We start from the raw sequence: 15,536 nt of genomic DNA on the forward strand, positions 1-15,536 counted from the left end.
TTAATCAACTGTGTTTATTAAATAATAATGTATTCTCCTTTTTATTAATTAGAAATGTAACTCCCCACCGTCTGAACAGTATGCAAAACTGCTGTTCATAACCTGAGCTATAATTGGTTCAGATCAAAGGAAAGGCACTGGGGATTTTATCCTGGGTAAACACATTATTTCTTAGAATACAGAAAATGGTCCTGGCTCTCTGATTTCTTGAGTAGGAGGATTCCAAGTTGGGAGCAGCCAGCGTGGCAGCCACCTTCACTTCCAAACCTTCCTCAATTTAGTAGACAGGAGTACTTTTTAGAATCTGAGAGGCAGGTACTAGAAAGGGTTATTTGAGTGTTTATCTTATCCTTACTGCACTGAACACGGGTAGTCATGTTGAAACAACAGGATGAATAAGAAAAATTTCTTGCCAGAGGGGACTGTAATCTACTACAGCTCAGCTGCTGTGCATATGTGGGAGAGTGTTGTCACTAAAGAGAAGCAGCCTTGGAAGCATAGATCAATTTCCTTATCGTCACTTTTTTTTTAAAGTTCTATTGCCCTGACTCAGCATTTCGGATATAAGTAGTTTATTTTCTGAGAGAAAGTCAGATTAGAGGAGAAGAACTAAAATGTGAGGAGGAAAAATGCTCTTTGGAAAGTGATGTTATTATGCATTTCATTCATAGCGCCTTTTGTTTATGTGGCAGGTTAGCCAAGCAGTGCTAGCAATCAAACTTAACTGTTTGCTCTTTGATCCCTAGATTCTTGAAGTGAAAAGTCCAATAAAGCAAAGCAAATCAGATAAGCAAATAAAGAATGGCGAATGTGACAAGGTAGGTTTCTAGTCTGTTACCGTGAGTAACGTTGCACTGACACTCTTCTGTTTCTTTGTGTTTCCCTTGATCATTCTTGCTGGTTCTCATTTCGTTTTCTTCATCAGAAGGGCCTGAAGTTCCCAAATGACAGGCGCTTCTTTCCAGTGCTTTGTAGTTTATTTTCCAAGTCTTGTTTACATCTCCAGTGAACAAGATAAACTTGGCCTTTTGCTATCCATGCTTGCCAAGGGATTTTGGGCACATGGAATTAGGAGGTGAGAGAGCTGTGGTGGAGGTGGAGGGTTCAGGAATCTCGGACTGAAGTGAGCAGGACATCTGATCCCGTGTGCAGTCACGCATCCAAAATCTGACTTCAAGGGTTGTTGGGGGTTTGTCTCCTGTTGTAAGCAGGGTCCTCACATGCTTTGCAGGATCGGGGTAGGCCTGGATAATGCTTCACAAACCTTTATTTGCTTTCATTGCAAATGGCACAAAGAATACCCAGGCATTTATGCTAACAAAGACCTGAGTCTGAGCACATGAAGGGGCTCTGCCTTTTCAGGGGAACTCGACAAGCCAGATGCTGAGTTGGATAGTGACCTCTATTTTTCATAAGACCTTCTTCTGTCCTGTTACTTGCTGTTCACTGGCCATGTTAGGTATGACCAGGAGAGGTTGTTTTTTTTCCCCTTCCAATTTGCCCTAATTACATAATTAGTGATGTGCATTGATACTTCCATGTTCAAACTTGGAAACATTATAACTAAGAGAAAAAAGCCTAAGATGGAAGAATAATTGAAAAAAAGAATATGTACTGTGATAATATGCTTAAGCTCACATTTTTTCATTGAATTCCTTTTCTCTCTGTAGAGGTATGGTTGGGAGAGGGTTAATCCTGTTCCCTTGGGAGCAAATAAGTTCACAAATAGCCCTATTTTGTAAAAAAAGCTGCCTTGAGAAAGTACTAGTTGGCCAAAGGAGAGTTGGTCTGCAAAGGCCTTGGGCAGTGCATCCACACAGCTTAGGGTAGAAGGTAGAATGTGCGACCTCTAACCACCTCTGGTATGTTCTTACTTGTTTATCCTTTTGTTTTGAACTGCTTCCTAAATGCTTGTCACTGGGGGCATACCATTCTCTTTCAGGCATACCTCGATGAACTGGTAGAGCTTCACAGAAGGCTGATGACGTTGAGGGAAAGACACATTCTGCAGCAGGTGAGGAGGGCTTCTGAACACCAGCCTTTCCAGAAGCCTTGAGGTCTGGTTTGTCCTGCGCTGGTGTGACAGCACCTGGAGGCACACTGGCCGCACGCTCTCTGGGCCAGTGCCACCTGCAGAGTATTTGGGGAGGGGCTTATTTCCAAGGCTACCTGGAAGTCTGCTTTGGGGCTTCCTTGGTGCCACAGACAATGGAAACGGGGCACTTGGGGAAGTGACGATGCTGCAACATACTGATCTCAAGCCATCTGATGCTGTCATGTGAGCTGACGGAGGGATGGGAGGAATGCAGAAACCTTTGGGGCCAGGCTTCTGGTTTCATGGGAAAACAGTGATAAGAACTGCAGTCAAGTGCTGTAAACATTTGTGATTCAATTTAGTAACCTTTGCCAATGCTATTCTAAGGAAAATAAATATTTTCCTCTTTTGTCTTATCTTGTTTAACATACATTCTATTATTATGAACTCAACTGTGGAATACTTTTGAGTGGGGACATTTCTATTAGTACAATTTGATGTTTTGAGAAGGAGGGTGGTTTTTAGTTTTCATATGGTTATAGTATGTGTTCCCATTGCATCAAAAATTAAAGATAAAATAATTTTTCTTTAATACTCAAAGTGAAGGTTGTGTTCTAAATTCCAGGGTAGATTTGTAGATTATTTTGCTGCTTGAATTTTTTTTAAAGACTGCTTTCAAATGACTTGATGTTAGAAGTTAATCTACCCCAGCTGTGTGTATATGTGTGTGTGTGTTTAATATTTAATGGCTGATGGTCACATTTATATTCTGTGTACATTTTTGGTTAAATCTATAAATACATACTCTCAAACTTTGCAAGTTCCCTGATTGGTTTGATAAGGTTTAAAATTCTAGAGTTTCAGACTTGAACAGAAGACTACAGACCTATAATTCTTAATTGAGGATAAGTTGCATTTCTTGCATGTCTATCTAAGTGTGCAATAGGTCAGGGAGCAGGATCTGAGCGGCTTGCTCTAAGACATATCCTAGTATATCGAGAGTATTTTTCTTCAATTTTTTTCTGTACAACTGAAAATTAGTCAGTTAGCCTGCCACTTGGCAATTATTTGGGGCCCATTGCCTGAATGGTGATGGTAAATCTATTTAGCTGATTTTCCCATTTTTTTCCTGAGCACCAGCTCTGAACCACTGTGGAAAAGCTGTCTAATAAAGCTATTATTGAACAAATTGGACCTAAATAGTGTCTCACAGGAGAGCAAGATAGATGTTTGGGCAGCGCTGGGACCCCCTTCTCACAGAAAGCCAGCCAGTGAATCGAGGATACTGTGCCATTGGGCAGGGTCTTACCATGGGGTGTCATTGGCATTCCCAATTTCACATTGCCCTTTATTTTGACCTTTGAAAGCGTTATGAGGGAAGGTGGCTTAACAGGAGAGTTTCATGGAAGTGGATTATTTTAGCATTCTAGAGGGAGAGAGTGATAATCTATGAATTTTTAACCTGGCATAAAGGCACTCCAGGGCCCACAGCGTTTCAACCTAATTGCATTCCCAGGCTGGTTGAAAGCTCTCAGTCTTTGGCCTTGTGCCTTGTAATGCAGCTGAGGCTTGTGATTATGATACCATGATGCATGTCCTGTCATGGTTTACTGCTTAATTAATTCCTATTGTAAAGCATAGCACTGTTGAGCACTGACGTTATTCCCCACCTTGAGCGCTGCGCATCCTGTGGACTGCGTTCCACCGAGTCTGTCTCCTCTGCCATGCAGACCATAGCACCTGAGACAGGATTTCTAGTGAGCCCGGGAGCCTATCCCAGTTCTTTTCCTATGAAAGGGATCCTATCAGAAAATCTGGCCTGACATTTTTATTTGGCTCACAAAAAATGGTTTATCTCTTTTTTATTCTGGGATCATGCAGTGCTGGCACCCGGCATCTAGGTTAATGAACAGAAAGCATTGGATCAAGAGAGGCTGTGTTCTTAAGGCCCTTTTCCATCAGGTACAATGTAGTACAGTGGACACAGTCAAAACCAGAGATGTCAGTACCTTGGACTGACTAATAATTTCATTCTTCTTTAAACCACATGTCTAACATTTATTTGGAAAGGGAGATTGAAGACTTCTAAACTCTCTTGCAGTTCCAGCTCTGAGTCTGGGCTTGCATCCTCCTCAGGAGAAAAAAAATAACCTCTGAGGAAAACCAGGGCTTCCTTAGAGGCTGGTTCAGCAGTTTAGGTAACAGCTATTATACTCAGAATTTTCTTTAGGGAGATAGGGAATAAATGGTATGGCAGAGTGTTATAACAATGTGGAGAACTCTCCCTGAGAAGTGTTTTGCCGAAAGTGATCTTCTCCACCCTGGAGAATCTCCTGTTGTATTTTAGAATTCCTTGAAGACTGGAGCCTGATGGCCCACTTCCTAACCCCAGTAATGTTGTCACAGCCGTAGACGGGGCTTCCCTGTCCGCACAGCAGGGGCCATTCTGCAGGAAGACCTAGCTCACCCCAGCCCTGACTTCCCTCCAGACGGAAGCAAAACTTGTTCATGACTTCTCACTCAGTGAAGAGGCTGTTTGGGTGAAAAGAATCCTTTAAAAATATATATATATATGTATGTGTGTGTGTTCAGTCGCTCAGTTGTGTCTGACTTTTTGCAACTTTCTGGACTGTAGACTGCCAGGCTTCTCTGTCCATGGGATTCTCCAGGCAAGAATACTAGAGTGGGTTACCATTCTCTTCTCCAGGGGATCTTCCTAACCCAGGGATCAAACTCTTGTCTCCTGCTTTGCAGGCAGATTCTTTACTGCTGAGCCATCAGGGAAGCCTATATACATACATATGTGTGTGTGTGTGTGTGTGTGTGTGTGTGTGTGTGTGTATATGCAAATATGTGTAAAATCAGACTACAAATAATTTATTGCCTTTTTATAATTTTTTATGACTTTTATAACCAGGGTTGGGGGAAGAAGCCGTAGACTTAAACAAGTGGATCTTACCCCTTAAAAAGAAAACAAAAAAAACCCTGCATAGTACCCCCTCCAAAGCTGATGTGGCAGGAAATAATCCATCACAAATATTTGCACAACCATCATCATCTGAAGAATGGGCTCAGCAATTTCCATGCTCTTCCTCCTTCACTACCTATAACATACCACGTGCCCTTGGCTGCTTTCCCCCTCTGCAGTCAGTCTGCCTTTTACTGTTACTATTATTTTGGAGTTAGATTCATCATTGCAGTCTGATGCAAGGTAACGACACCAGGGTGGCAGCATGTGCATTTGCAGGTCGGGGAATCCTATGGCACGGCAGCAGGGCGTCCTTCAGGGACCAGCGGGGTGGTGTCTGTAGGCTGTGGGGCTTGTGTCATTACCATAAAGCATGTTAATGCTCTGTTTCTGATGTTCTAACTATCAGGATTCCTGGAAAGGAACCCACATTTATTTTTCTTTATGAAGTCTTTACTTAATTGAGGGTGTAGATTCATGCTCTAATAATTCAAATCATTAATGCTGTTCCCATTGGCAAATAGTCCTGAACGCCCCATCTGTTGGCACTCCTACTGCTCGAAGGCCGTCTTTTCCTCCACCTTGATGCATTCTTACCAGCTCCCGTAAAAATGCAGGGTTCATTTAGTGCGAGTGATCAGATTCCCTTTGTTTCTTTGTGTGTGTGTGGCTGCAGGCAGAGTGGGGTGTGAAGTTTGTGGAGGAGGCAGGAGAGCTGTAATCGAAGCCCCGGAACCTACAAGATAGTACAGTGCCCATGAGGTGAGGGGGTTGAATATCCTAGTGAGTAAATGTGTTTATTTGCTTTAAAACCAAGTGGCCTTTTCTAGAAGGTATTTTTATTATTCTTTCTTCTATTTATTATTTAGTAATTAGTAAGCAACTAGATTGAGTCACAGAATTTTATTTTCTTACAATGGTGAGTTACCTGTCATTTTCAAGGGAAAATGTAGGACTGTACTTCTTTACCCCCACATTGTGGTTTTAGTTTGTCATTTAAAAAAGATTTTTTTGTTTTTGCTGTGGACCGTTTTAACACCTTTATTGGATTTACTACAATATTGCTTCTGTTTAATGTTTTGATTTCTTGGCCGTGAGTCATGTGGGATCTTAGCTCCTTGACCAGGGATTGAACCCACACTGCTTGCAGTGGAAGGCAAAACCCTAATCACTGGCCCTCCAGGGAAATCCCTTGTTGTTTCAACTACTTTCCTTCAGCTGCTATTCTCCCTGTTTTCTTTCCTCTCTCCTGCAAACTTTTATTATACTTTTTTTTTTTTTTTTAATTTCAAGGAGATCTTTTCTGACTTTCAGCTTCTGGCATTTTCCCTGCTTCATTTGTTTTAGTGCTGATGAAATGGCCAACAGTCAATGAGGGGCAGAGGAAAAAGCACTGGGTGTGAAAACTCATGTGTTGTATAGTTACCTCCTGGATAATTAAGGATAAGTTTATGTTTACATGGTAGTCATAATCATGTTGCCCTCATCTGTGTAGCAATTTTCAGCTTATAAAGAAGCTTCATGTTCTGTATATTATTTGATCCTCTAAACAACATTGCATGATAGGTAGAATGGGTGGCATTGTCCCCATTTTACAGTTGAGAAAATTGAGGCTCAGAGGTTCTGATGTTCTGTCCAATGCCATTCAAAGAGCAGAGTCGGGATCAGTTCAGTTCAGTTGCTCAGTCATGTCCGACTCTTTGCAACTGCCAGGTTTTCCTGTCCATCACCAACTCCTGGAGCTTGCTCAAATTCATGTCCATCGAATCGATGATGCCATCCAACCATCCCTGTCGTGCCCTTCTCCTCCTGCCTTTAGTCTTTCCCAGCATCAGGGTCTTTTCCAATGAGTCAGTTCTTCACATCAGGTGGCCAGAGTACTGGAACTTCAGCCTCAGCATCAGTCCTTCCAAAGAATATTGAGGACTGATCTCTTTAGGATTGACTGGTTGGATCTCCTTGCAGTCCAAGGGACTCTCAAGAGTCTTCTTCAACACCACAGTTCAAAAGCATTAATTCTTTGGCACTCAGCTTTCTTCATAGTCCAATTCTCACAACCATACATGACCACTGGAAAAACCATAGCTTTGTCTAAATGGACCTTTGTTGGCAAAGTAATGTCTCTGCTTTTTAATATGCTGTCGAGGTTGGTCATAGTTTTTCTTCCAAGGAGCAAGTGTCTTTTAATTTCATGGCTGCAGTCACCATCTGCCGTGATTTTGGAGCCCCCCAAAATAAAGTCTGTCACTGTTTCCATTGTTTCCCCATCTATTTCCCATGAAGTGATGGGACCGGATGCCATAATCTGGAGAAGGGAATGGCAAACCACTTCATTATTCTTGCCTTGAGGATCCCATGAACAGTATGAAAAGAGTCAGGATTAAATATGCCAAATTCAGGATTCTCTGTTCTGAATGCTTGGGCATTTACCTGCTGGCCAGCTCGTTGAGAAGAGGAGCCACACTCTGGGATAATTGTCATTTGCTTCTATTGCATAAATTGAAAGGCTATTTGTTTCCATCCTAAAAGAGCTCTCTGAAGGGGCTGTTTGTTGCTGTACTGAAGTTTACACATTTTCAGTTCGTCTTTAGTATTTCTAATCGATGTAGCAAAAAGATAATTTACTCTGGAAAGTACTCTTGATTCAATTAATGTTAAATATATAGTAAGTATTGGATTGCCTTGAAAGGCTTATATTTGTGGACATAGCTGTGTGTGCATGTTTCTCTACGCATATAGATGTATGGGGGTGACTTATCCTGTAACTATTAACTAATAAAGCCAACGAGAGTTCATTTTAGATCTTTAGTGTTAATAAGGTCTAGCTTGATAAATGCTTACATGAATGTCATACTTTAACCATAATCAGAAACGTGCCTTCAGATAATCTCCTGATCCATGTAATTGAACCCTGAGTCTAGTGGTTTAAGCAAGTAAGGCTCCCTCTCTACCCCTGCATCCTGCCTCCCTGCCACCCCATATAATAATAGGTCTGGAGGTAAGTGATTCATGGTTGGTGTGGTGGCTTAAAAGATGGAACCGAGGACATAGACTCATTGCCACTCTGCTCTGCCATCTTTCATTTCGTTGATTCATCCACATGAGGGGAAGACAGATGCTGCACTTCCCGAGTTGCATCTTCTTTCCAGACAGGAAGGGAGCAGAGGGCAAAAGCTACCTGCCCATAGTCCACACCCTTCTGAAACTTTTCCTAAAAGCCCAGTGACTTTTGACAAACTGAATAGCAGTGTCTGCCTAGTGCTGCAAGTGGGTCTGGGAAGCCAGTGTATTGCCACTTCCAGAAAGTCAAGCTTCTGCTAGGAAAGAAGAAGGGACACATGAATAGGAGGTAGGCAGTCTGCTGTGACTGTCATGATTTTGCAAGGGGAGTAACTGGTTTTGTTATTAAACCCACAGTTACATCTGTAAAAAAAATAGTTTCAGAAGTTGAATACGGCAATAACAGCTCAGTCTGGAGTTGTGCAATTAATTGGAATGAGGTTCACTGTGCCTTTTATGTTTCTGTGGCAGTCAAATATGTCAGGAATGGGGAGCACATTTTCTATTGAGAGCCACTGACCCATAGGAAACAGTTCGCAAATTTACTGTTTTTTGAAGAAAACTAATTGTAAGAAGAAAAGGTCAAAAGTTTCCATTCTGCTGTTTTCAACTCCAGACTAGGTAATCTAAAACTTCATTGAATAAATAATAGACTGAATAATTAAAATTACTCCTCTTAGGATGATTGAGAAAGAACAGAAGCAAGTGATAGAGGATAACAGACAACTACAAATAAGCCAAATGGATTGCCAGTTGGTTTCTCTGCACAAATAGTTTTTCTTTCATCTTGATGGTGATTTTCCTCTTTCCTTCACAAAGCTTGCTGAAATTAACCTCCCTCCATTCCAATTTACTCACAACAAACATACCTAAAACCCACACTGCCAGGCACAGTATCTATTTCTGATAAAATTATTTGTAAAATAGGAATAGAAAGACACATAACAAGATAAAAAATTCTTTCGAATCATAACCAACATCATTGTTAATGTTGAAACCTTAGAAAGTGTCCTCCTGAAAACTGGGCAAAACCAACAGTAACTCTGTCACCACTTCTGTTGATCATATTTCTGGAAGTTGGAGCCAATTCAAGGAATGAGGTATAGCTATTCCAAATGGGGAGACAAGGCATCTTTTCTTTCTGTAGATAATACTTATTACCTCCAAACGCTCAAGGCCATCCACTGAACATGACTGTTGGAATAAATATAGATTTTTATTTATTTTTTGTGGAAGCATAACAAAATGTGCAGCTAGATCAATTTTAACAAAGTGAATGCATCTTTTGTCACCAGTACCCAAATCAAGCAATGAAACAGTCCCAGCACCCCAGAAGTCTTCCTTGAGCCCCTCTATAGTCACTACCCATATCTTTAGGGAGGTGGAGATGGAAATGGTTTCCTTTTTTTTTTGGTGGGTTTATTGCATTTTCTAAACTTTCAACAATAAGGTAATCTGAAAGAAAAATGATCATTATATTGGTATGTGTTCTGCATGTACATATTTTTATAAGGAGTTTTGTTATTCCTAGGCTGGAATTTCCTTTCATCTGTTAAGTACAGCCACTGTCCTTTGGGTCAGTAATTTTTAAAAGGGTCTTGAAATTGTATCTCCCATTAACTATCCATTCTCACTCCCACCCCTATAGTAAAATAGTCTGTTGATGACTTAAAAGTTAGGAATCAGTTTAAAGAATATGAATGATGAGAACAGGTAATCTGCTCTCATTGAGAAGTTCAAAGGGTTAATATTCCTTTGACCTACCAAATTGGCTAAGAGGTAGTTTGGTGCCATCAATAATATGGGACCTTCTTTCTATAAATGAGTCTCTTAACCCCTTGGGTTCCATATTTTACTCTCTCCCTCTCTTTTTGCATTTTGACGCCTATTGCTTATTGCCTAAACTTTCTCTTCTTCACTCCTCTAGATTGTGAACCTTATAGAAGAAACTGGACACTTTCATATCACAAACACAACATTTGATTTTGACCTTTGCTCGCTGGACAAAACCACAGTTCGTAAACTACAGAGTTACCTGGAAACATCTGGAACATCTTGAGGATACAACAACTGGATACATCAAAGACTATTGTTTTTTTTTTTTTTGGTTGTGATTTTTTTTTCCTTGTTTGTTTATATGAAAACACTCAGAATGATGCAACCAAAAGGGAAAAAAATAAAAAGCAAACAACCTTCAGCTTTATTTTTCTTTAAAGCCAGTCATCATCTCTTGATAAAGGAGAGGTTCAGCAAACCAGCCTCAGTGGACCACTCTTCTCTCCAAGGAAATCCCCGGGAAGAGTTAGCCTGGATAGCCTTGAAAACAAAGAGATCAAACACAACACGAGAAAACTTAAAGAATGTGTATGGTATCACGTGTCTCTCTCTCTGTGGTGGTTCATTCCACAGGACGAATGCATATTCAACACACTGCCTTATTACATAACTGATCTATTTATTAATCGCATACTATAGAGTCGTTGAGGGGATGACACCACAAGACATTCTAATCTCTCGGTCCCGTGGATGCTCTTTCAATGCAGCGCCCTTGCCATCCCAAGCCCAGTGACCTTACTCCGTATACCGTGCCACTCTCCAGCAACTTTTTCCAAGTCCCTTAACTCGTTGCAGTCTGTATTTTCCACCTTTTTTTCCAGTTCCAGGACACAAATGATCAACTGGGGGGACCAAATAGCCACCCTGATTTTCTTCTTTGTGGTCTTTTTTTCCTGAAAGTTACAGTCCTTGGCTGTATCCATATAATGAATGATCTTGGACCATGGTAGTAAATGCACCAAATAGGATCATATGAATTGCTGTCTAGCCTTAGTCAATAAACCTGTAGGACTTTTAAACAAACGTGTACCTGTAAACGTCCTGCATCCTACATTGTTGAGCTGTCATCAACATCCTTGTGTCTGTTTCACTGTTATGATATTAGATAAATATGGAAGTGAATGCATTCCACAGGATCATCATTTAAAAAAAAAAAAAGAAGGAATTCTGATTCTGTTTTCTAAAGAAATGTTGTAGAAATTCTTAATTTGGGTCTATTTATTAGTAAGAGGTTCAGCTTTCTTCAGCTGCCAGTGTGTTACCCATCTTTACCACCAAACCTGGAGTAAGAGATCTTTGTTTGTTCTCATATGATCCTCTTAGCCTCTTTTATATTTGAAAAATTAAAATCTTTCTTTGGGGGAAAACTCTTGATTATTCTGCCATAACAGATTATGTATTAACTTGTAGATTCAGTGGTTCGATACCTATTTAGTCACTTGCTTATGTTTCCAGAAGGATTTCTTGTATTGGTGACAATAAAGACGGTTGACAATAAAGATGGTTGGGGAGGGGGGATATTTTTGTTCTTGATGTACCCTGTTTTGAAACTAGAAATCTGTCCTGTGGCATGCAAAAGAAAGCAAATTATTTTTAAAAGAAAAAAAAAAAACCCAAAGTACTTTTGGTGTCATTATTCCATCTTCTCCAAAAGTGGAGACATGCAAAATACGAGCAGCTCAGCACCAAGGTTTTGTACTAGGAATTCAACTGAAAAGAAAAGAAAACGAAGAAATACTTCTGGATCCAAAGGTTCGTTCACTGGATCAGCCTTAAGAAAGTCTCTATGTGTGCTAATAGACCAGTATCTCCCTTGTTGATTCCCACGCCAGATGCTGTCTTTTCATACAGAGATTAACTAGGGTCTGTACAGAAAATGGTCTTTCCAGACCCATTCTTTTGGGCAGGAATGTAAATGCAGATTGATAATGGAGTTATTTCTGCATTTTAAAAAGGGGATTTTTTTTTTTTACATTGTTTTTTTTCTATCCAAAGACACTTTTTCCTTAAAAAAAAATTATAATACAGCCATGCTCCTTGTAAATTACTTCTCAAAAGCATCCTCTCTGAGGACAAATGTACTTTTTCAATAATGTTATGACTCTTACGATTGGCAGGACCATCCTTGAAGCATTTGTTTCGTAGTCCACTTCTCACTGTTTAATTACAGAGGAACTTTGAGTCATTTTGAACATCAGGTGACTGATGAATTGCATGGTTTTAGTTGTGTGTTTTTTGTTTTTTTTTTTTAACTTTACAGGTGAAAGGGGCGGACAATGCTTATATGGAATTGTTTGCGACATTTAAAACTCTTGAAATTTTTCTAAATGTTAATTCACACACTCTAATTAAGCCAGAAATGTATGTACCTTAACTAAAATATCTGTGCAGTTTAACTAGAAATGTATATATGTAGTATGGGCCATTTTTATTTTTGTGTTTAAATTGTGTGACCAAAACTGTGATTTGGCAATGTAAAGATGTTTTTGTTCCCTAGGTTACTGACCAAGAAACTGGTTAATGTAAGAAGTAAGCAGACAAAAAGGATAGTAAGAAGGGAAGCTATTACAGTGATAAACTTTAGGCCTAAAATTTAGGTAATAAAGCAAATGTCTTAGAATATTGTCTGGAATGGATAAAATTCAGGAAAATTTAACCCTTTACTGAGACAGAAAAATGAGTTTTCCATGAAATTCCAATAGAATACGAGTCATATTATTAATTTTTTTTAAGAAGTTGAACTCTTTGCTCTCATCTGATTTTTAAATGCAGAAATGATAAACCCCCTTTCAATTAAATTCTAATAGTTATACTTAGAAACCCACTGAGTTCTGCCACACTTATGTACACTCACCTTTGAAACCTATTAAGATATTTTTGACATGTGTGTTTTAACAGTGGCTTCAGTTTTTTTTAAGCATGAAGGGAAAATGGCAGGGTTTAATTTCTTTTGTGTGTGTGTGTGTGTGTGTGTATGTATATATATATATATGATAGATGTTTCCAATAAAATTAATTGGGTGAGTGTGAATATAGTTTAAGCCAACCAGAGTATAATAAACTTTAAATTTTCCCTCAGCAATTCAAAGGAAAAAACAATTTATGTACAGTACTTCCTCCCCTCCCCTTATCAATTAGCATTTGCCTCTGGTTTTGCAGCTGGATATTTAGAAAAAGATATACTTAGTTTATAGCAGGCATGTTAGCAACAAAAATGCGTGCAGCTATTTTGTTTCTTCACTGTAATCCACCTGTCTTTATGTAGACAAAAAGATATGTCTATATATGCTTGCATATTGTGTCAAAGTAGGGGAGGACATAAAAACTTAAGATCAAGAGACAAAATCTCTAGGAGAAAAAATTCCTAGGAGAGCGTCCCAAACATTTTTAAATTGCAAAGCAAATTGCTGTAATCTGAATAATTACCCACCTGTTTTGTGGGAAGAACCAATAAAATTGGTTTTCTTCCACTAAACACGTCTTCTACCAAAAATGTTTCTGCTGGTAACTTTTACAGACCCAGCTACTCTTTTAAAAAAAAAGTTTCAGCTTGCATACCATCCCACATACTATTTAGAGCCCCACACGTGTGAATAAGTTGACATACTTGTATTTGAGAGAGACTTTATTCTTAAAATGTTTTAGGTGTCCCTAGGTAACGGAGTTGGATGTTTCGTGTTGGAAATGGCCCGTGTCGCTATTGGATGGTGTGTGTTCATTTTTCTCACTGTGGAGGTGATCTGCTCTGGAGTAGTTCGCTGTATGCTTGTTACTTTCCACCCTTAGCACTTTTGTGTACTAATGCTGTGTACTCCATACGTACACATACCTTAAAATCTTGCTTTGGACTGTTGCTCTAAAGCTATGAGTATAATGTACAGACTACTACAACTGCAATGAATGTTGAGGAGTCGATTCCCATGGTTTAGTCGAGTCTTGGACTGGAAGTCTACATCTTTTGACCTCTTGTTTTCTATGATACTTTTTTATTATGTAGGCACTGCCATCCTTGAATATCCCTTGTAAAGATGCATTGAAGAAGTCAAAGGAAGACAAAGCCACCACTGTCTGTAAACTGTAAATATGTATTTTGGCACTTGAACTCCGGTATTCTGAAAGTAGAGTTATGATGGAAATGCTGACAGATCCCTAACGGTGGCTACAGCTACCATGCAGTGCAAAAATAAATTAAGTAATTGTATTCTTGAGATTAACAGTGCAAGGCCAGTACGTTTTATAAATCTGTCAGTATCTTTTTTGAATGGAGTGTGTATGTGTAGTAATGTTGAAAGATACACTGTGTATGGTGTGTAGATGCTACTATGTGAACTACAAGGCATTCGTTAAGATGTATTTCCCGTCTCTAAAACCCATGTTGAAATGTAAGTACAGATGGACAGAAATAGGTGTTTTACTTAAATTCATATCAAATTTGTTGTGGCTCCATTTTCTTTTCAGCGTACAGTCTTCCTGATTAAGAGTCATTTGACCAAGATTTGGTTTCCCTTTGCATACAAGAAAAATGAGCCCCCAGCCTTTCTCAAGAAGTGATGCTGGTCTTAAGGAATGGTGAGAGGAGAAACGGCTGGGGACACAGTTTTGCTCCATTCATCTCTGAGTCCCCAGGGTCTAGCACCATATTCTGTGTCCTAAAACCAGTACATTTTTTAAGCTTTGCAAAGATTGGGCAAGAAATGGTAGGGTACATTCTTGGAATAAACCAGGTTACTTGTGCATGGTATTTTTTTCTTTTTCCCCTTTTTTCTCTGGGAGGTTCTGTTTACAAACTTAACAAAGGTCTTGCATTTACTCTAGTGGCAAGAAATGCTACCTTATTTAGACAGGAAGGAGAAAGACTATATCAACAGAGAGGAGAGAATACTTTTGGTTTCGCAAGGAACCAAGGGATTGGATGTAATGCTCTATGTAATGCTGCTTAAAAGTAGAGAGAGGTCAGATTTGAGAAACCTTATCTTCAGGTGACAAGCCCTTGAGGGGACGATAGTGGACTGCTTTGTATCTTATCAACTAGCAACTGGTTTTAGGTGTGGAAGCCTCAGTCCCAGATGGGCTCATCTGACAGCTAAGCTTTCTAATGACCATGCTGGAAGTGGACTATCTTTTCCCCTTGTTTCAGCCTAGATATTCATTTGTTTATTTTAAAATAATGGCTTTGCATTTTCTCCAACATGGAGAAAGTCAGAGTAAGCATCCTGGGCTTGCTGAAGACAGGATGTCGTCTCCCAAGTGCTCTCACATGGGAAGTGCACTGAACCTCAGTCTCCCCCCAAACCTCCCCACTCTCCCCCTCCACCACCCCATGCCATATGCAGAATCGCACTCCCACTTGGATACCCAGGGAGTCCTGGAGAGAGAGATGGCAGCTGAAGCGAGACCTGATGCCCAGAACTCTCTGCTTGGCAATTTGGGGATACGGTGTCCAAAACGAATGGACTCATTTGTTCTGATTAGTGGAGTAACTAAGGGTATTTTATGGGTTCCCTTGCTCAGAATACCACCCAACTAGAAAAGCCTGAGCACATTTCAATGCTTCTGCTTTCTCCACCCGGTAATAGTATCCACACCTTCCTGTTTATGTGGCCTCTTCCTCTTGGAGGCATTTCCAGTCTTTTCCAG

The 15,536-nt window shown here is 39.9% G+C and overlaps 1 protein-coding gene across 2 annotated transcripts in view; it reads left to right on the top strand.

Moving 5' to 3' along the window:
• MLLT3 (MLLT3, super elongation complex subunit) overlaps positions 1 to 14,333 on the top strand; it is a 288,215-nt gene extending 273,882 nt beyond the window's left edge. For both annotated transcript variants that reach the window (XM_027549149.1, XM_027549150.1), the window contains exons 9-11: positions 747 to 818; positions 1,943 to 2,014; positions 9,991 to 14,333. In XM_027549149.1, the coding sequence (XP_027404950.1) occupies positions 747 to 818; positions 1,943 to 2,014; positions 9,991 to 10,122 (276 nt within the window). In that variant the 3' untranslated portion in view covers positions 10,123 to 14,333. The remainder of the gene's footprint in view (positions 1 to 746; positions 819 to 1,942; positions 2,015 to 9,990) is intronic.
• Positions 14,334 to 15,536: the final 1,203 nt, after the last annotated feature.

Source organism: Bos indicus x Bos taurus, chromosome 8 (genome assembly GCF_003369695.1).
Source record: "Bos indicus x Bos taurus breed Angus x Brahman F1 hybrid chromosome 8, Bos_hybrid_MaternalHap_v2.0, whole genome shotgun sequence".
NCBI lineage: Eukaryota > Metazoa > Chordata > Mammalia > Artiodactyla > Bovidae > Bos > Bos indicus x Bos taurus.